The 22,738-nt window shown below is 35.6% G+C and overlaps 1 protein-coding gene across 1 annotated transcript in view; it reads left to right on the top strand.

The window, feature by feature from the left end:
• The window catches only part of LOC148940143 (ephrin type-A receptor 5-like), a 55,733-nt gene extending 44,975 nt beyond the window's left edge, over nucleotides 1-10,758 (top strand). Inside the window, exon 5 of the mRNA XM_089106082.1 lies at nucleotides 10,646-10,758. Coding sequence (XP_088962208.1) covers nucleotides 10,646-10,758 — 113 coding nt within the window. The remainder of the gene's footprint in view (nucleotides 1-10,645) is intronic.
• Nucleotides 10,759-22,738: the final 11,980 nt, after the last annotated feature.

Below are 22,738 nucleotides of genomic sequence, written 5' to 3'. Positions count from 1 at the left end.
TTGCTTTTCAACGAAAGAAATTCAAAATGAGCTGTGAAAAATCAAGCAAATGTAACTGTGACAAGGTAAACCACGTTCAAACACTACTGAATTAGTTCAACTCTTGCATTTCAATGAAAGAAATTCAAAATGAACTTTGAAAAATCAAGAAAATGTAACTGTGACATGGTAAATCACGACCAAACACTTCTGAAATAATCCAACTCCTGCATTTCAAAGAAAAAAATTCAAAATGAACTTTGAAAAATCAGGAGAATGTAACTGTGACAAGGTAAACCATAACCAGACACTTCTGAAATAATCCAATTCTTGCATTTCAACGAAAAAAATTCAAAATGAACTTTGAAAAAATCAATAAAATGTAACTTTTAAAAGTTAAAAAATAACGAGAAAATAATTAAATATTCCAACTCTTTAATTTAAACGAAAGAAATTAAAATGAACTTTGAAAAAATCAAGAAAATGTAACTGTGACAAGGTAAACCACAAGTAAACACTACTGAAATATTCCAACTCTTGCTTTTCAACGAAAGAAATTCAAATTTAACATTGAAAAATAAATAAAATGTTAATTATAAAATATAAACCAAGAAACTACACTACAGACATATTCAAAATCTTTAATTACAATAAAATAAATTCAAAATGAACATTGAAGAATCAATAAAATGTAACTTTGACAAGTTAAACCACAACCAAACACTACTGAAATAATCAAACTCGTGCATTTCAACGAAAGAAATTCACAATGAACTTAGAAAAATCAAGAAAATGTAACTGTGACAAGTTAAACCACAACCAAACTCTACTGAAATATTCCAACTCTTGCATTTCAACGAAAGAAATTCAAAATGAACTTTGAAAAATCAAGAAAATGTATCTGTGACAAGTTAAACCACTACCAAACACTACTGAAATATTCCAACTCTTGCATTTCAATGAAAGAAATTCAAAATGAACTTTGTAAACTCATGAAAATGTAACTTTGACAAGTTATACCATAACCATACACTACTGAAATATTCCAACTCTTGCATTTCAACGAAAGAAATTCAAAATGAACTTTGAAAAATCATGAAAATGTAACTTTGACAAGGTAAACCACAACCAAACATTACTGAAATATTCCAACTCTTGCATTTCAATGAAAGAAATTCAAAATGAACTTTGAAAAATCATGAAAATGTAACTGTGACATGGTAAACCACAACCAAACACTACTGAAATAGTCCAACTCTTGCATTTCAATGTAAGAAATTCAAAATAAACTTTGAAAAATCAAGAAAATGTAACTGTGACAAGGTAAACCACAACCAAACACTACTGAAATATTCCAACTCTTGCATTTCAACGAAAGAAATTAAAAATGAACATTGAAAAATCAAGAAAATGTAACTGTGACAAGGTATACCAAAACCATACACCACTTAAATATTACAACTCTTGCATTTCAACGAAAGAAATTCAAAATGAACTTTGAAAAATCAATCAAATGTAAGTGTGACAAGGTAAACCACAACCAAACACAACTGAAATATTCCAACTCGTGCATTTCAACTAAAGAAATTAAAATGAACTTTAAAAAATCACGAAAATGTAACTTTGACAAGGTAAACCACGACCAAACACTACTGAAATATTCCAACTCTTGCTTTTCAATGAAAGAAATTCTAAATGATCTTTTAAAAATCAAGAAAATGTAACTGTGACAATGTAAACCACGACCAAACACTATTGAAATACTACAACACATGCAATTCAATGAAAGATATTCAAAATGACCTTTGAAAAATCAAGAAAATGTAACTGTCACAAGGTAAACCACGACCAAACACTACTGAAATATTCCAAATCGTGCATTTCAATGAAAGAAATTCAAAATTACCTATGAAAAATCGAGAAAATATAACTGTGATAATGTAAACTAAAGCAACACACTACTGAAATATTCCAACTCCTGTATTTCAACGAAAGAAATTCAAAATGAACTTTGAAAAATCAAGAAAAGGTAACTGTGACAATGGACACCAAAACCAAACACTTCTGAAATATTCCAACTCTTGTATTTCAACGAAAGAAATTCAAATGAACTTTGAAAAATTAAGAAAATGTAACTGTGACAAGGTAACCCACAAGCAAACACTACTGAAATATTCCAACTCTTGAATTTCAACTAAAGAAATTCAAATGAACTTTGAAAAATCAAGAAAATGTAACTGTGACAAGGTAAACCACAAGCAAACACTACTGAAATATTCCAGCTCTTGCTTTTCAACGAAAGAAATTCAAAATGAACTTTGAAAAATCAAGAAAATGTAACTATGATAAGGTATCCGACAACCAAACACTACTGAAATATTCCAACTCTTGCATTTCGACGAAAGAAATTCAAAATGACCATTGAAAAATCAAGAAAATGTAGCTTTGACAAGGTAAACCACAACCAAACACTACTGAAATATTCCAACTCTTGCATTTCTACGAAATAAATTCAAAATGAACTTTGAAAAATCAAGAAAATGTAACTGTGACAAGTTAAACCACAACCAAACTCTACTGAAATATTCCATCTCTTGCATTTCAACGAAAGAAATTCAAAATGAACTTTTAAAAATCAAGAAAATGTAACTTTGATAAGGTAAACCACAATCAAAAACTACTGAAATATTCCAACTCTTGCATTTCAACAAAAGAAATTCAAAATGAACTTTGAATAATCAAGAAAATGTAACTGTGACAAGGTAAACCACAACCAAACACTACTTAAATATTACAACTCTTGCATTTCAACGAAAGAAATTCAAAATGAACTTTGAAAAATCATGAAAATGTATCTATGACAAGGTAAACCACAGCCAAACACTACTGAAATATTCCAACTCTTGCATTTCAACGAATGAAATTCAAAAAGAACTTTGAAGAAACAAGAAAAGGTATCTGTGACAAGCTAAACCACAACCAAACACTACTGAAATATTCCAACTCTTGCATTTCAACGAAAGAAATTCAAAATGAACTTTGAAAAATCATGAAAATGTAACTGTGACAAGGTAAACCACAACATCACACTACTGAAATATTCCAACTCTCGCATTTCAATGAAAGAAATTCAAAATGAACTTTGAAAAATCAAGAAAATGTAACTGTGACAAGGTAAACCACAACCAAACACTACTGAAATATTCCAACTCTTGCATTTCAATGAAAGAAATTCAAAATAAACTTTGAAAAATCAGGAAAATGTAACTGTGACATGGTAAACCACAACCAAACACTAGTGAAATATTCCAACTCTTTCATTTCAATGAAAGAAATTCAAAATTAACTTTGAAAAATCACGAAAATGTAACTGTGACAAGGTAAACCACAACCAAACACTAGTGAAATATTCCAACTCTTGCATTTCAACGAAAGAAATTCAAAATGAACTTTGAAAAATTAAGGGAATGTAACTGTGACAAGGTAACCCGCCATCAAACACTACTGAAATATTCCAACTCTGGCATTTCAACGAAAGAAATTCAAATGAACTTTGAAAAATTAAGGGAATGTAATTGTGACAAGGTAAACCACGACCAAACACTACTGAAATATTCCAACTCTTGCATTTCAATGAAAGAAATTTAAAATGAACTTTGAAAAATAAAGAAAATGTAACTGTGACAAGGTTAACAGCAACCAAACACTAGTGAAATATTCCAACTCTTGCATTTCAATTAAAGAAATTCAAAATGAACTTTGAAAAATCAAGTAAATGTAACTGTGACAAGGTAAACCACAACCAAACACGACTGAACGAGTCCAACTCTCTAATTACATCGTAATAAAATCAAAATGAACTGTGAAATATTAAGGGGATGTAACTGTGACATGGTAAACCACAACCAAACACTACTGAAATATTCCAACTCTTGCATTTCAATGAAAGAAATTCAAAATGAACAGCGAAAAAACAAGGGACTTTCATTTTTTCAAGGTAAACACCGACAAAAAACGTCTTACTTATTCAAACTATTTAATAGAAATGAAATAAATTCAAATGAAATTTGAAAAATCAAGAAAATGTAACTGTGACAAGGTGAACCGCAACCAAACACTACTGAAATATTCCAACTCTTGCATTTCAATGAAAGAAATTCAAAATGAACTTTGAAAAATTAAGGGAATGTAACTGTGACATGGTAAACCACAACCAAACACTAGTGAAATATTCCAACTATTGAATTTCATCGAAAGAAATTAAAAATGAACTTTGAAAAATTAAGTGAATGTAACTGTGACAAGGTAAACCGCAACCAAACACTACTGAAATATTCCAACTCTTGCATTTCAACGAAAGAAATTCAAAATGAACTTTGAAAAATCAAGAAAATGTAACTGTGACAAGGTAAACCACGACCAAACACTACTGAAATATTCCAACTCTTGCATTTCAATGAAAGAAATTCAAAATGAACTTTGAAAAATCAAGAAAATGTAACTGTGACAAGGTAAACCGCAACCAAACACTACTGAAATATTCCAACTCTTGCATTTCAACGAAAGAAATTCGAAATGGACTATCAAAAATTAAGGGAATGTAACTGTGACAGGGTAAACTACAACATCACACTAGTGAAATATTCCAACTCTTGCATTTCAACGAAAGAAATTCAAAATGAACTTTGAAAAATTAAGGGAATGTAACTGTGACATGGTAAACTACAACATCACACTACTGAAATATTCCAACTCTTGCATTTCAACGAAAGAAATTCAAAATGAACATTGAAAAATCAAGACAATGTAACTGTGACATGGTAAACCGCAACCAAACACTACTGAAATATTCCAACTCTTGCATTTAAACGAAAGAAATTCAAAATGGAATATCAAAAATTAAGGGAATGTAACTGTGACAGGGTAAACTACAACATCACACTAGTGAAATATTCCAACTCTTGCATTTCAACGAAAGAAATTCAAAATGAACTTTGAAAAATTAAGGGAATGTAACTGTGACATGGTAAACTACAACATCACACTACTGAAATATTCCAACTCTTGCATTTCAACGAAAGAAATTCAAAATGAACTTTGAAAAATCAAGAAAATGTAACTGTGACAAGGTAAACCACAACCAAACACTACTGAAATATTCCAACTCTTGCATTTCAATGAAAGAAATTCAAAATGAACTTTGAAAAAATCAGACCTTTGGAGGGGGGAGGGGCAGGGGGTCGTTCTGTGTCTCAATGCACAAAAAAGTATAAAAAATGATGAGGGAATGGGGGGGGAGGGGAGGGGAGGAGGAGGAGGTAGAAGGAGGAGGGAGGAGGAGGAGGAGGAGGAGGAAGGAGGAGGGATGAGGAGGAGGAGGAGGAGGAGGTGGGAGGAGGAGGAGGGGGTCGGGGGAGGGCCTTCGGGGCACAGGGAGGGCCTTTGGGGCACAGGGAGGGCCTTTGGGGGGCGGGGTGACATTTGGGGGCCGGGGGAGGGCCTTTGGGACCCCGTGGGGCCTTGGGGAGCTCGATGGGCCTGTGGGGGGCCCGGGGAGGGCCGTTGAGGGGCTGGGGTGGGCCTTTGGGGGCGCCGGTGGCCCTTTGGGAGCGTGGGGGACCTTTGAGTGTCCGGGGGGGCAGTGGGGGCGCGGGGTGACAGTGGGGGACCGGGGGCTGGCCTGGGGGCGCCCGGGGGACCTTGGCGGACCGGGGGGCTTCCTTCGGGGTTGGGGGATGAGGATTGGAACACTTTGGGGTTGGGTTAGAGGACCTCACAACACTGTTCAAATGGAACTTGTGTATTATAACGACCACAGAGTTTCACCATTAAATTCTCTTCTAAAATCTCTTCAAAAATATTCTTTTAAAATGTCTCTATCTGTTTCGCCGAAATAGTTCCATTACCTGTCTAAAACGGTTTCGCCCAAATAATCCCTAAACGCAAATTCAGCGTGTTCCTTTGTTATTGGCATCTCTGTGCTAACGCATTTCAAATTAATAGGAAACCTTCTCGCACGCTAAAACAATTCATCGCTAAGATGTTTCTTGCCTAATTGTTTCCATGGCCTTTGGTTATTAATATCCTTTGGAGTTCGACCAGTAGAACTGTTCCCGAGGCAAAGACATTAATGACCTGGATCTATTCCTGGAGAAATGTTTCTAGGCGAAAATTTTTAAAGTCTGACAGATGATGTCATTGATTGATTGATCTGTCAAGAAAGGGAAATTAATTTGTTGTTTCTAAGGGGAATTATTGATTCACGATAGGTGAATTGAGGTCGACAGCACAGGTGTTCTGACTCGTGACAGCACCACGTGGTTTATGGCATGCACTTGTCCAAAAACAACAATAATAAATAAATCCCTCAGGCCTAAAGATTAAAGAAGCCTTTATGTTTCTTAATTCCCTCTTCGTGAATCAACAATTTCCCCGCCGATTATGTAAATCAATTTCTCAGGTTAAGCTAACCAAACAACAATGAAGACATGTTTTTTTCTTAATTCCCCCATCGTGAATAAATAATTTACCCAATCGATTATGTAAATCACAGATTAAAGAAGCCTTAATGTTTCTTAATTCTCCCCTTCGTGAATCAATAATTTCCCCTAGCGAGTATGTAAATCAATTTCTCAGGTTAGTCTAAACAAACAACACCGGAGCTATGTTTGTTTATTAATTCCCCCCTTCGGGGCTCAATAATTTCCCCTAGCGATTATGTAAATCCAAGTGAGAAAATTCTTGTTTTTTCATTATCACTGAGAAAACCATAAAACAGAAATGAATTGCTGTTGACATCCATAAATGTGACAAAGTTCCTGTTTTTCAAATTCTCACTGACAAAAAACATTAAACATAAATTAAAAACATCAAATAAATCGACCAACACACATAACCATCCAAGAAAACATACATAAATGTGACAAAATTCCTGTTTTTCAAATTCTCACTGACAAAAACCATAAACCACGTGGTTCTCGTGCCAATATATGGTGTTAAAAAAAAGTTGTAGGTGGCAGCAGGGGTGGGTGACACGAGTATAAGATAGCCTTCTACTAGTTGGGCTCAAAACCCCTATGCCTTCCCAAGGCCAGAACATAATTTGCGCTTTACTGAAAAAAATACAAATGAATGTGCATTGTCAGTTTAATATACATTTACTGATATTTAGTAATCAAAATCTTAATATTATTTGATTTATTAAAGTTATAAAAGTAAAAACATTTATATTTTTTTCAGTCAAGTGCAAAATATGTTCTGGCCTTGGGAAGGCATAAGGGTTTTGAGCCCAACTTATGTTAATTTCTGCTCGTTTTGGGTTTCACTTATTTATCAATGCTGATTTGCGGTAGTTTCACGTTTGGTAGATTATTTTATTTCATTTTTGCTCATTTTTGGTTTAATGGAGTTCTTTACTTTTCTTTGAAAAACTTATTTTGTGGAAAGTTTTTTTAATTAATAAAAATAAAACATTGGAGCCGTATGGCCTTTACTATAGGCAACGCTATAGCGTTACCTCTGATTATGGTTTTCCCACTTCTATAGGAACATTTTCAGATAGTTTCTCTGTTTTTGTAAATATGATGCACTCATTTTTAAAGCACGTCCCGGGAAGGTATTTTGTCGAGTATTTTGATTCAAAAGGGGAATGGCCTAGAGGTTATCCAGTTCATGGGCGCCCATAAGGGGGGGGGGGGGGGGGCCCCCGCCCCCCCCCCAGCTGAATGATGCTGCCTTAGTTTAATATTTTTGTTCTGAGATTTCTATTATATAACATTAAAAATGCCAATTTGACCAGGTTTGCCCCCCCTGGAATTCAGCGTATCGGCACCCATGATCCAGTTCATGGTTTGCAACGACATTCTGAGTATAAATCTCTAAATACATACCACAACAAATGGCGTAATTTCGTCAAAATCCTGTGGGGGAAGGCGATCAAATTTGGAGCCAATTTTCCCAAATCAAGTGAAAATGACAGAGAAAACTGAAAAACTAGCTGTATAGTAATAAAAAAGGTAAAAATGTTCTAAAGAAAACTGACCTGTTTCAGTTTCAGATGCTTGAATTAGTCAGGCTTATCTTAGTTTTGACAACATTTTTGGAGAAACTGAATTTCAGCTGGGAGGGGGGGGGGGCTAAACTGGGTCTGGAGAAAAATGATGTTTGGGAGGAGAAGTTACCCCCTCTGCCCCATAGCAAATTACGCCCCTGAGTCCCCAACCTCTTGCCACTTATTGGTTTGAGAAGTATAGTTATGTGGTTCTGGCACAACTCAAAGTTGTATATTAAAATAAGGTTTACTTATTGTTATACTTACGTATGCAAATTATTTACTTGACAATTCCACCGTAATATTCCGTACGTCCATAGTCCATACGGAAGATTGTGCATCCAAAGAGGAAGAAAGACAAATGAAAACAGTTCTGTAGGAGAATTCAGGTATTTCTTCGCAAAATTTTTGAAATCAAAACAAACGTCGTTTGTAATACTATTTATCGTACATACACAAGAAATTATCTTTTTTGAAATTTCCATTCATTTTTGAGCAACGAGTGGCTTTCTATTTATAGTGACAGGTCAAATAAATCCGTAAGCCTAAAGGCACATTTCTGTTGAGCTAGCAAAATTTTCCGCAAGCAAGTATGTTGATATACAAACCTGTCCGTTCAGTTAACCTTTTGCTTTGATGCTACTCGCCTTTAACTACTTTATTAAATGTGAATAAATTAATTTTTTTAATAAAAATAATTAAATATCAATTTCTTCTTTTTTAATTTTTTTTTTTTAAACAAAGAAACGAAACATTGTTTTAATTTTTTTCCCCTCTAAACTTACAGCTCCTTGTACAGCTCTTAGTTTCTTGTACAGCTCTTTAATAAGGGTTGAGATTTCTTATCTCCCCTGGATTGGAGGTGATTAGAAATTATAGAAAAAAAATTATTAACTGCAACCAAGAACCAACATTAAATTTAAAACAACCAGAAATTATTCCGTATAAATAGAAAAGGTCATAGCAGTGTTGTTTTTGAATTAAATCTTAATCAAAAATGAGCAAGGATTTATTTTAAAAAAACAAAGATTTCCTGAGGGAAGTACAGAGCGAAGTTGAATCTTAAAACGAACAAAAATTATTACTTCACAGCTTATCTAACATATATTGATAAAACTAATGCAAAAAAAATCAACTGGTGATATTTCCCTATGTTTGTAGGATTACAGAAAATTAGCGCTTTTCTGAAAACACAAGCCAAGTAAAAAACAAGAATATTGACTTAGGAGTCAAAAATAAGTACATAGCTTCACAACAGAAAACTAATCAATAACGCTTTTTATTGTTCTTCAGGAGCTGTGATGTCATAAACTTTCAGTATGCAATTAATATTATCTTAAAACTTATGCATAAAATAACAAACTTCAAGTCAGTACATAGTATGTATAACAATGGACGTATTTGTTAGGAAACATCTTGGTTTCGCCTAGTATTACTAAAAATGAAGAACTTATAAATCATAATATGAACTCTGAAAATTCAGTTATTTCTCTCTATAAAACAGAATATTTTAAGTTGCGATCCAAATTCTAAAATAAGTTTGTAGTCCTAATATTGATAAGATTCCTTCACTTTGAACTTCTCTAAAAATTAATCACAAAATGTCCTTTTTCAGATCCAAAAAAACAATCAATCATTGAACTAAGCTCATTGTGCAGAAGTGATGCCAAATTAAACAAAAAAAAATGAATAAAACAAAATCTAAAAATGCTTTACTTTTAAACTGTTAAAAGTGTCCATAAAAGGTTTACTTCTACTGTACCAAAACTCCCATATTGTTTTGTGTCTTCAGTAAAGCGTTAGTTTTCTATAATCCTACAAATATAGGGGAATATCCCCAGTTGGTTTATTTGCATTAGTTTTATTGATATATGTTAGATAGGCTGTGAAGTAATAATTTTTGTTCATTTTAAGTTTTAACTTTGCTCTTTAATTCCCTCAGAAAATCTTTGTCTTTTAAAGTTAATTCAATACAGTGGCACCAATTGGGAAGATCATCCCTTAAATTTAGAAATTTTGTTATATATTATTATTGAAAAAATACACACAAAATTACCCCCTAGATCGAAACAAACAATATATTTTCCTCCTTCTTTTAAGTTTTCATGAATTGGCATAATAGATTAAATACTGATTATTTCCTGAGCTGTCAGCTTCACCTAAATAAGCAAATTTATAAATCATATTTTGATAAAATCATAATTAATCATAAAAAAAATATATATAGGGTAAAGGCACCGATGATTCGACAGTGCAATTTCGGAACCACTGTCGAAATTTTCCTTCAAAACGGGATAGCTCTGCTTAGCCGTGACTTAGAGCGCCATCTATTGGAGCCGTCGTTATATTTCGACGGTGCGAAATGTGGACACTATATCCGGTACACCCAGATCAGGGCTTCCACTTTTCGATTTCAATTTTCCATATTTTCATACCAATTTTCCCTAAAATTCCTCGTGTTTAGGTCTAATTTCTCCCTATTTTTCTCCCTAGAAAAAAAAGGGTATTTTGCACTAGATTTCCAACGACTTTACTCGAAACAAACAGTGCAGCATCAAATTGTTATTTTTTACTTCAGATAATGATAACATATAACATCTTTTACACTTCAAATAGGTGTCATCTCCAGCACTTCATCGCACGTAGCGTTTGCCTTGGTCTTGAAGCCAGCGACAGCTTTCGGTATGCTGACAGTTGATGAAGTTTTATCTTCCTTTTTTAACCAGTAATTGACTCGAATAAGTGAGACTAGGGTGACATTATCGAGACTATTTCGGATGTCTGTTTTGATCAATTTCAGGAGGCTGAACAAACGTTCAGCTGGAACGTTGCTAAAAGTTAACGAGAAGATCAGCAATATGCAGTTCCGGGTACCTGATTTTGCCACTACGAGTCTTAAGACCAAGTATCTTCTTCCAGTACTGCTCAACTGACAGGTCTTTAACTTGGGCATCTCCCAAATGAAGTTCAGTGACATCAGTCATTGCTTGTGACCTCCATTCTACGTCTGCTTTCTGGAGCGAACACTTTTCTGTTAGAATAGGAAATCTCACAAATAGTGGCCTTAGAGATTTCGGCTTCAAATTTCATGCATTCTTTGGTTTAACTAAAGCCAAAATGTCATAAAATTCGTCTCCGAACTTAAACTAGTCTTTGATCTACTGGATTAGGACAATGTAGTATTTTCGACACGACTGGTAAAAGAGATCAATGTTATCACTTGGCTCTTGAGCATCTTCGAGTTCTTGCATGGAGTCGGTTGCAGCTATTCCCACATATCTCTGGTTTAAAGGCAGGTACTCACTTGAAAGGTAAGGATTCAGTTCGGTAAACGAACCAACACTGCGAATATAGTCCAGTTTCATGAAGTTAGACGCAACATCATTCACAAGTTTGCTGACACTTGCCTTTAGAGAGTGGAGAAGTGGAAGCTCGGATTGAAAAACTGTATTGAATTTGTTGGAGAGGCCAAGAGAGTAGTCCATGAATTCAAGGTATGGCTTAGTCAACTTGCTTTGTAATGTCGACAAGATAAGGTCATTTGTTGCAGTTGGGTCGTCAAACGTGGTTTCCTCGAAATACTGAATAAGAGCAACCCGTTGCTCAATAAGCCTCTTTACGCAGGCCTGAAGGGATAACCAACGGGTCTGTCCCGGAGCAAGAATTCGGTTTGCTTTGCATCGAAAGAATTCCTGAAATTCGGCATACTTATCTCGCCTGGAAGCGCTTCTGGAAAAGTGGGCATAGATATTTCGCGCCAAGTCTTCTAGTGTCTTGGGAAGTGACAAGCATGCATAGGATGAACATAAGTAAATAAGATGGCATGAGCATTTCACATTCAGGATGTGGGGCACCATGGCTTTCATAAGTGTTGAAGCAGATCTGTTGGCTCCAAACATGATGTTGGTTGTATCTGCACAAAATCCAACAATATTTTGCCAGGGAATTGAGTTTTTTTCAATGACTTGTTTGATGCAGTTAGTCAGACCCTCAGCCAATCCATCATTACACTTAACCCTGTCCAATACTTCAAAATGAAGTCTTAGATCTTTCTCACTAAAAAATACTACAATGTTAGCAAGCTGCCTATCAACAGTACAATCAGTGGTTTTGTCAATTATCACACAGAAAACAGTGGTTTTGAGCAATTCAAATAAATGGTGCTGCAGCACCAATAAAAAATTCTGTTACAAAATATTTGCAGCTCTCTGTTTACCCAAAGTGACCCCATTCAGGGCCTGGTCTTTGGGAAATAACTTTCTCAGGAGAAGGATCAAGCTGTCTGCAAGACGTAATGGCTGATTATGTTCTGCCAAAAATATGCAGATGCGCTGTTCAATTTTTTTGGAATGACTGCCTACAGTCAGAAGTTTTTCAATGCTGCCACTGCCAGACTTCGTCTCAATTTCATTGCTTGCTTTTATGTGCTGCTTGGTCAGAACATGCTTGGTCAACTATGATTTCCCACAATACACATACTTCAAACAGAACTTACAGTATGGTACATAAGTCTTCTTCTTTGACTTGTTTGACACTCTTTTCTCTATCCAATTTTTTAACATTGGTAACTGAAGCCACTTGTGAACGAATTTTTGCTCATATGTTTTCTTTTGGGAATTCTTACCTGAACACTGCTTTTTTTGGGGGGGAGTGGCCAGGAGGTGAACTTTGGGGACATCATCATCTTCATCATCCATCCGTTTTTCAGGACTAGATACAATTTGAAGATTATTTTCCTATGAGTCAGTACAATGGCTTTCAGACGAACTTTGCATGTTTATAATCCCAAGAAAAAGGTATTTTATTAGTGATCAAAACCATTCTATTTCTATAATTACTTGTACAAGGATAAAAAATAACTAGATCATGCAAAACCATGCTCATGGGCCTTAACGTACATATCCTCAATTAACTTAAATTACCTCATGCATAATTTGGGTTTGCAGTATGGAGGACTGAAAATTTGCAATGGTTGCATTGCAAAAGTTTGCAAAATCAAAACGAAGTATGCCTAGCTTGATAAATGATAATCTTCATATTTGGAATGCCACTTTAAATGGAATAAGAAATTTGTGACCCAATTCTTCACTAGAAGAGCTTTGCTTTGATGTCCTCTAGGCTAGGAGGGACCAACCCAAGTAAAAACAACACGAAAGAAGTTTTCCTCTAAACCTAGCTTAACAAAATACTTTAATTTGGTACTTTCACATTGCTGCAGTCCGAGGCAAAACAGCAGATTTTACTTGATTCCAGATGGCAAGTGGCAGGCAGTGGACATGAACAAAAGACTAGACTAAATATTATTGTTTTATTTTTATCAGATTAAAAATAAGGGTACTCAGAGCTAGTTTGAACAGAATGCAGGGTCCTTTATAGACAGTATGGTCTGCAAATTTTGTCTGCAAAAAAGCCACAGTTTGCACCAGCACCAGCATCTGTCCCTAACTTTGGGCACAGAAGTCACATGCTGTATAGGAGGGTGACCTTAGGTTAGCGTCGTTCAGGACCGTACTTGCTAGAAACAAGTCTTTCAACTTCCGTAAATGTTTTGTGTACTTGCTTCTGCGATCAGAACATAGCTGTAGTCCAGCTATGTTCTGATAAAGAACCCTGCATTCGGAAGTGCATATCGCTGATCTTCTCGTTACCTTTTAGCAACGTTTCAGCTGAAAGTTTGTTCAGCCTCCTGAAATTGATCAAAACAGACATCCGAAATAGTCTCGATAATGTCACCCTAGTCTCACTTATTCGAGTCAATTAGTGGTTGAAAAACGAAGATAAAACTTCATCAACTGTCAGCATACCGAAAGCTGTCGCTGGCTTCAAGACCAAGGCAAACGCTACGTGCGATGAAGGGCTGGAGATGACACCTATTTGAAGTGCAAAAGATGTTATATATTATCATTATCTGAAGTCTAAAATAACAATTAGATGCTGCACTGTTTGTTTCGTGTAAATTCGTTGGAAATCTAGTGCAAAATATCTTTTTTTTTTCTAGGGAAAAAATAGGGAGAAATTAGACCTAAACACGAGGAATTTTAGGGAAAATTGGTATGAAAATATGGAAAATTGAAATCGAAAAGTGGAAGCCCTGATCTGGGTGTACCGGATATAGTGTCCACGTTTCGCACCGTCGAAATATAACGACGGCTCGAAGAGATGGCGCTCTAAGTCACGGCTAAGCAGAGCTATCCCGTTTTGAAGGAAAATTTCGACAGTCGTTCCGGAATTGCTCTGTCGAATCATCAGTGCCTTTACCCTATATATATTTTTTATGATTAATTATGATTTTATCAAAATATGATTTATAAATTTGCTTATTTAGGTGAAGCTGACAGCTCAGAAAATAATCAGTATTTAATCTATTATGCCAATTCATGAAAACTTAAAAGAAGGAGGAAAATATATTGTTTGTTTCGATCTAGGGGGTAATTTTGTGTGTATTTTTTCAATAATAATATATAACAAAATTTCTAAATGTAAGGGATAATCTTCCCAATTGGTGCCACTGTATTGAATTAACTTTAAAAGACAAAGATTTTCTGAGGGAATTAAAGAGCAAAGTTAAAACTTAAAATGAACAAAAATTATTACTTCACAGCCTATCTAACATATATCAATAAAACTAATGCAAATAAACCAACTGGGGATATTTCCCTATGTTTGTAGGATTATAGAAAACTAATGCTTTACTGAAAACACAAAACAATATAGTAGTTTTGGTACGGTAAATGTAAACAATTTAAGGACACTTTTAACAGTATAAAAATAAAGCATTGTTAGATTGTTGCTTTATTTTTTTACATTTTTTTTTCGTTTAATTTGGCAGCACTTCTGCGCAATGAGCTGAGTTCAATTATTGACTGTCATTTTGGATCTAAAGAGGACATTTCATGATTATTTTGTAGACAGGTTCGAAGTGAAGGAATCTTATCAGTATTAGGACTACAAACTCGTTTTAGAATTTGTACCACAACTTATAATACTCCGTTGTGCAGAGAGAAATAACTGAATTTCCAGAGTTATTTAATAGTTGGTATATTTATCTTTTCAACTTATATTAGGTGAGACCAAGATGTTACCTGATAATCAATCCACTATTATATATGCTGTGTAAATCTTCAGCAGTGAGATCAGGAACTCCTTTCTCGAGGCGTGTAGCATTAACGACCTCCAGCTTAATATGAATAAAACAAAAGTCATGAGGTTTAATCCGCTTAAGCGTGACCTCTCATGCCCGGTTCCTTGGTACCCTACTACCTCTACCTCAGTGATTCTCGGGGTTACTTTCAGTGACGACTGTTCATTTAGCGCGCACATCGCCGGTCTGGTGAAAAAAGGTAGTTGCGCATTACAGTCGCTAATTACCTTGCGCCGTCTGGGTTTCTCACAAAGTCAGCTGAAGACGGTTTACGTCACGTATGTGCGCCCAATCCTTGAATATGCGTGTCCTGTGTGGGGCCCTCAGGCTCATAATATTGAACACCTAAGTGAAGATCTGGAAGCCATTCAAAAACGGGCAGTGAAAGTGATACTAGGCCCGAAATACAACTCTTATGAGGCTGCCCTTAGTACCTTACGACTGCCAACGTTGCGTGATAGGCGCTTACAGTTAATGTGCAATTTTGGGCAGTCCCTTCTTTCGTCCGAGAAACACCGTTCGTTGCTTCCCCCACCTGCACCTATCACCGCCAACACCCGCCATAAAAATCAACTAGTGCCGCCAAAGTGTCGAACAACCCGTCACAGCAATTCTTTCGTGCCTTTGTTTGTCAGTTATTTAAACCGCCAGTGACCAGTTTTATGCAATGTACTAAACAGCGCCATTTAGTCGGGGCTTCGGCCACGGCTACGATAGTTGTTTATAAATAAATGAGTCTATGAGTCTATGAGTCTATGAAACTTATTATTTTTATGCCTAAGTTTTTAGGATAATTTTAATTGTATTCTGAAAGTTACTGATATCACAGCTCCTGTAGGACTATGAAAAGCATTATTGATTAGTTTTCTGTTGTGAGGCTATGTACTTATTTATGACTCCTAAGTCAATATTCTTGTTTTTTACTTGGCTTGTGTTTTCAGAAAAGCGCTAATTTTCTGTAATCCTACAAACATAGGGAAATATCACCAGTTGATTTTTTTTGCATTAGTTTTATCAATATATGTTAGATAAGCTGTGAAGTAATAATTTTTGTTCGTTTTAAGATTCAACTTCGCTCTGTACTTCCCTCAGGAAATCTTTGTTTTTTTAAAATTAATCCTTGCTCGTTTTTGATTAAGATTTAATTCAAAAACAACACTGCTATGACCTTTTCTATTTATACGGAATAATTTCTGGTTGTTTTAAATTTAATGTTGGTTCTTGGTTGCAGTTTATAATTTTTTTTCTATAATTTCTAATCACCTCCAATCCAGGGGAGATAAGACATCTCAACCCTTATTAAAGAGCTGTACAAGAAACTAAGAGCTGTACAAGGAGCTGTAAGTTTAGAGTGGAAAAAAAAATTAATTTAGTCACAGTTAAGAAAGTAGTTCCAGGCGAGTAGCTTCAAAACAAAAGGTTAACTGAGCGGACAGGTTTGTATATCAACATACTTACTTGCGGAAAATTTTGCTAGCTCAACAGAAATGTGCCTTTAGGTTTACAGATTTATTTGACCTGTCACTATAAATAAAAAGCCACTCGTTACTCAAAAATGAATGGAAATTTCAAAAAAGATAATTTCTTGTGTATGTACGCTACATGGTATTACAAACGAAGTTTTTTTTCATTTCAAAAATTTTGGGAAGAAATACCTGAATTCTCCTACAGAACTGCTTTCATTTGTCTTTCTTCCTCTTTGGATGCACAATCTTCCATATGGACTATGGACGTATGGAATATTACGGTGGAATTGTCAAGTAAATAATTTGCATACGTAAGTATAACAATAAGTAAACCTTATTTTAATATACAACTTTGAGTTGTGCCAGAACCACATAACTATACTTCTCAAACCACTTAGTGGCAAGGGGTTGGTGTCAGGGGCGTAATTTGCTATGGGGCAGAGGGGGTAACTTCTCCTCCCAAACATCATTTTTCTCCAGACCCAGTTTAGCCCCCCCCCTCCCAGCTGAAATTCAGTTTCTCCAAAAATGTTGTCAAAACTAAGATAAGCCTGACTAATTCAAGCATCTGAAACTGAAACAGGTCAGTTTTCTTTAGAACATTTTTACCTTTTTTATTACTATACAGCTAGTTTTTCAGTTTTCTCTGTCATTTTCACTTGATTTGGGAAAATTGGCTCCAAATTTGATCGCCTTCCCCCACAGGATTTTGACGAAATTACGCCATTTGTTGTGGTATGTATTTAGAGATTTATACTCAGAATGTCGTTGCAAACCATGAACTGGATCATGGGTGCCAATACGCTGAATTCCAGGGGGGGGGGCAAACCTGGTCTAATTGGCATTTTTAATGCTATATAATAGAAATCTCAGAACAAAAATATTAAACTAAGGCAGCATCATTCAGCTGGGGGGCCGGGTGCCACCCCCCCCCCCTGCCCCCCTTATGGGCGCCCATGAACTGGATAACCTCTAGGCCATTCCCCTTTTGAATCAAAATACTCGACAAAATACCTTCCCGGGACGTGCTTTAAAAATGAGTGCATCATATTTACAAAAACAGAGAAATTATCTGAAAATGTTCCTATAGAAGTGAGAAAACCATAATCAGAGGCAACGCTATAGCGTTGCCTATAGTAAAGGCCATACGGCTCCAATGTTTTATTTTTATTAATTAAAAAAACTTTCCACAAAATAAGTTTTTCAAAGAAAAGTAAAGAACTCCATTAAAAAAATTAGCAAAAATTAAATCAAATGATCTACCAAGCATGAAACCACCACAAATCAGCATCGATAAATAAATGAAACCCAAAACGAGCAGAAATTAACATAAGTTGGGCTCAAAATCCTTATGTCTTCCCAAGGCCAGAACATATTTTGCACTTGACTGAAAAAAATATAAATGTTTTTACTTTTATAACTTTAATAAATCAAATAATATTAAGATCTTGATTACTAAATATCAGTATATGTATATTAAACTGACAATGCGCATTCATTTGTATTTTTTTCAGTAAAGGGCAAATTATGTTCTGGTCTTAGGAAGGCCTAGGGGTTTTGCGCCCTACTCGGGTTAATTTCTGCTCGTTCTCAGTTTGACTCGGTTATTTATAGTAATTTCTGCTCGTTTTGAGTTTGACTCGGTTATTTATTGTAATTTCTGCTCGTTTTGGGTTTCATTTATTTATCGATGCTGATTTGTGGTAGTTTCACGCTTTGTAGATTACTTTTTGTTTAATGGAGTTCTTTACTTTTCTTTGAAAAACTTATTATGGGGAAAATCTTTTTTAAATTAATTTCTGTTCGTTTTATATTGACATAGTTCTTTCAGAGAAAAAGAAAATACTACTTTCAATCTTTTCGTTTTTTTAAGACTTAATAGTTTTGCCTACTACTTGTGTGGTGAAAAAACTTTTTCAGCAATTTTTAATAACATACACCTTTATAAAAAAATGGACAGAAGTAGTAGTGTTTAATTTAGTTTCTTTACTCCTCCGGTTGATCTAAAACAGAGCACGTGATGTCATTCGCCAAAAAATATATTTAATTTCTTTGATATCTTAGATATACCTACGCTTTTTTGATTTGGTTAAATGTAAAGAGCAGAAGACTAGTAGCCCCACGAGTATGAACATAATACCCTTAGTCGTTATACGGATTCTGCTGAGATGCCTTATTGGGAATTAGCATTAACACAGTGCATTTTCATTTAATCTTATGACAACATTTAGTTTTTAAACATAAAGTCAATTGGGTGGGTGGGCGTGGGAGAGGGATTAGTTTCCCAACAATCACTTTCGACCATTAAAAAGGGCATCAGCCCTATCTATTTTCAATCGAATGAGCCCTTTTCAAAGTTCCTACGACAATTCCTTCGATAAAAAGTGCCCTGGTCTAAACAACAACAAAAAAATAATACATTATATCCACATCGATCTTTACTATAAAAATGCCAAGCCTTCCAATAACTTTCGACTATTAAAAAGGGCACTAGGCCTTTCGAATTCCAATCGAATGAGCCTTTTTCGAGTTTCTACGACAACACTTCCTATAAACACCTTATATGGCCCCAAGGCATAGATTACAACTCTTACCCTAAGGGCTGTGGGGGTGATTGTCTTCCTTTAAGACATAATCTCCAGAAGTTTCAACTTCTCTACATAAAATGACTAGCTGAAAATTTTTATTGTGTGTGACTAGGAGATTGCTGGCTGTGAGAGTGGTGGCATTCGTTCCCAAGTCATTTTAGACTAATAAAAGGGGCACAAGACCTGTCCAATCAAATGAGCGCTTTTTAAGATTTTACGACCAACCTTTCAATAAAAACCTCATATACCCCCAGGGCATAACTTACAACCCTTGCCCTGAGGGCTGTGGAGGAGTGTCCTCCTCAAAAACATAATTTCTATCTGTAAATCCAAAACACTGAATAAAAAGGCTATCTAAAAACTTTGATTGGATGTGTTTGGGGAAAAGGTGGGCAAGAGAGGGGGGCTAGTTGCCCTCAAATCACTTTCAACTATTGAAAAGGGCACTAGACCTTTGAATTTCCAATCGAATGAGCCCAATTATAATTTTTATAAATGAAATTATAAAACTCAGTAATAGATTTTTCTTTTATGTTTTGGTGATAGCTGTTCAATTCGCAAGGAGGATAAAAATGAGTATAGGCTCCGCAATTTCCTTTGCCGTGAATCTGCAGGCATCAAAATCAATTATACTTTAAGACAAAGTTACAACGTCAGTTTCGTTACTATTGCAGTCATCAGTACCAAAACAACGCAGTTACACTGATAGGAAATGCTTTGTGGCATGACATTATTTCAGAAGTGAACTCAGCTAATTACTACGCTATTCTTGTTGACCGGGCCAAAGATATTTCTAGAAAAGAACAATTAGCGATCCTATCCAGGCGAATATTAAATGGAAAAGTAGTGGAGTGACTAATCGGTTTGTATTAGACGCCGAAAGCTTATCCACCTCAATTTGTGAAACTATAGATAATTTGTTTTTTATAGATCTGATGTTGTGTGTTGCCCAGTTTTATGACAGCCTATTTGTTATGAATGGAGAATTTATCAGAATTCAAGCAAAGCTTAGGGAAAAGGTGTTTCATGCATCTTTTTTTTTACACTGTCACGCCCACAGATTAAACTTGGTTTTGACCGATTGCCTAAAAACAAATCAGCCAACCTTTGGAATTTTTTATTTGGTGAAACAAATCAGCCAACCTTTGGAATTTTCTATTTGGTGAAACAAATCAGCCAACCTTTGGAATTTTCTATGTGATGCAACGACTTAACGTATTTATATCATCCAGGAACAGTTGAAATGAACTTGCCTGAAAACAAATCGGCCAACCTTTGGAATTTTCTATGTGCTGCAACGACTTTACGTTTTTATATCATCCAGAAACAGTTGAAATAAACTTTCCTGAAAACAAATCGGCCAAACTTTGGAATTTTCTATGTGGTGCAACGGCTTTACGTATTTATATCATCCAGGAACAGTTGAAATCAACTGCTTTAAAACAAATCGGCCAACCTTTGGAATTTTCTATGTGGTGCAACGACTTTACGTATTTATATCATCCAGGAACAGTTGAAATGAACTTGCCTGAAAACAAATCGGCCAACCTTTGGAATTTTGTATGTGGTGCAACGACTTTACGTATTTATATCATCCAGCAACAGTTGAAATAAACTTGCCTGAAAACAAATCGGCCAACCTTTGGAATTTTGTACGTGGTGCAACGACTTTATGTATTTATATCATCCAGGAACAGTTGAAATGAACTTGCCTGAAAACAAATCGGCCAACCTTTGGAATTTTCTATGTGGTGCAACGGCTTTGCGTATTTATATCATCCAGGAACAGTTGAAATGAACTTGCCTGAAAACAAATCGGTCAACCTTTGGAATTTTCTATGTGGTGCAACGGCTTTACGTATTTATATCATCCAGGAACAGTTGAAATGAACTTGCCTGAAAACAAATCGGCCAACCTTTGGAATTTTGTATGTGGTGCAACGACTTTACTTATTTATATCATCCAGCAACAATTGAAATAAACTTGCCTGAAATCAAATCGGCCAACCTTTGGAATTTTGTATGTGGTGCAACGACTTTACGTATTTATATCATCCAGCAACAGTTGAAATAATTTTGCCTGAAAACAAATCGGCCAACCTTTGGAATTTTGTAGGTGGTGCAACGACTTTACGTATTTATATCATCCAGGAACAGTTGAAATGAACTTGCCTGAAAACAAATCGGCCAACCTTTGGAATTTTCTATGTGCTGCAACGACTTTACGTATTTATATCATCCAGCAACAGTTGAAATAAACTTGCCTGAAAACAAATCGGCCAATTTTTGGAATTTTCTATGTGGTGCAACGGCTTTACGTATTTATATCATCCAGGAACAGTTGAAATGAACTTGCTTGAACAGTTGAAATGAACCCCAGTTAGTCCCCCCCCCCCCGCCTCCCAGCTGAAATTTAGTTTCTCCAAAAATGTTGTCAAAACTAATATAAGCCTGCATAATTGAAGCATCCACTGAAACAGATCAGTTTTCTTTAGTACACCTTTATCTTTTTTATTGCTATACGGCTCGTTTATCAGTATTCTCTGTCATTTTCACTTGATTTAGGAAAATTGGCTCCACTTTTGAACCCCCCCCCCTCTGCTCCACAGGATTTTGCCAAAATTACGCCACTCGTTGGGTTATGAAATTAGAGATTTACTCGGAATGTTGTTGCAAACCAGGAACTGGATGACGTCTATTCCGTTTTGAATCAAAATGCTTGACCAAATACCTTCCTGGGACATGCTTTAAAAAATGAGTGCATTATATTTACAAAACAGTACAATTATCTGAAAATGATCATATATAAGAGATAAAACCATAATCGAAAAAAAGACACCCAATAAGGAATCGAACGCAAGACACTCTATTTCGAAGTCGAACGCTATACCCACAGGTCCACGCCTCTAACAATCAGATTTGATATATTAATGATTGTACCTTAATTGAGTAGCCTATTAAGGGGGTTTGGAGGAGGAGCATAGAAGAGTGATTCCTGCATTCATGCACGTAAGGGTTTTGAACCATGATTATTGCTACGATGTTACCGTTTTATGCTTCCAAGCCATTTAACTCATGACATAATACGGCACTTATTGTTTTTAGGGCTATATCACACTTACAAGCGGTATCACTGGTAAGCATCATACAAGCACGGGCAATGGCTTTCAAGTATGCCATTAAACATCACTCTAAAAAGTACTGGTAGCCCCAGCTTTTTCTCTCGAGACATGGCGCAAAAGGTACCCGTTTTACTGCCATTTGGAGATTGCTGATAATTGAATTTATATGAAGGATGTAGATATGAGCAATATCTTTTATATGAGCTATTCAAAATCCGTCTAGATACCTGCGACACCAATACACCCAATATCAATATGCCAATACTGATACGCGTGATATCAATATGTCCAATATCGATACAGTGTGCAGCCCTTTCCCCAGGGACTAAGGAGGGTCATATCATCACCAAAACCAAAGATACCTATGAAGCATATTGAATAAAATGGCTATC

Source organism: Artemia sp. Qi Xiang Cuo, chromosome 20, assembly GCF_049724085.1.
Source record: "Artemia sp. Qi Xiang Cuo chromosome 20, ASM4972408v1, whole genome shotgun sequence".
Classification (NCBI taxonomy): Eukaryota; Metazoa; Arthropoda; class Branchiopoda; order Anostraca; family Artemiidae; genus Artemia; species Artemia sp. Qi Xiang Cuo.
The sequence above is the reverse complement of the archived record's forward strand: the minus strand, read 5'-3'. Positions and strand labels throughout refer to the sequence as shown.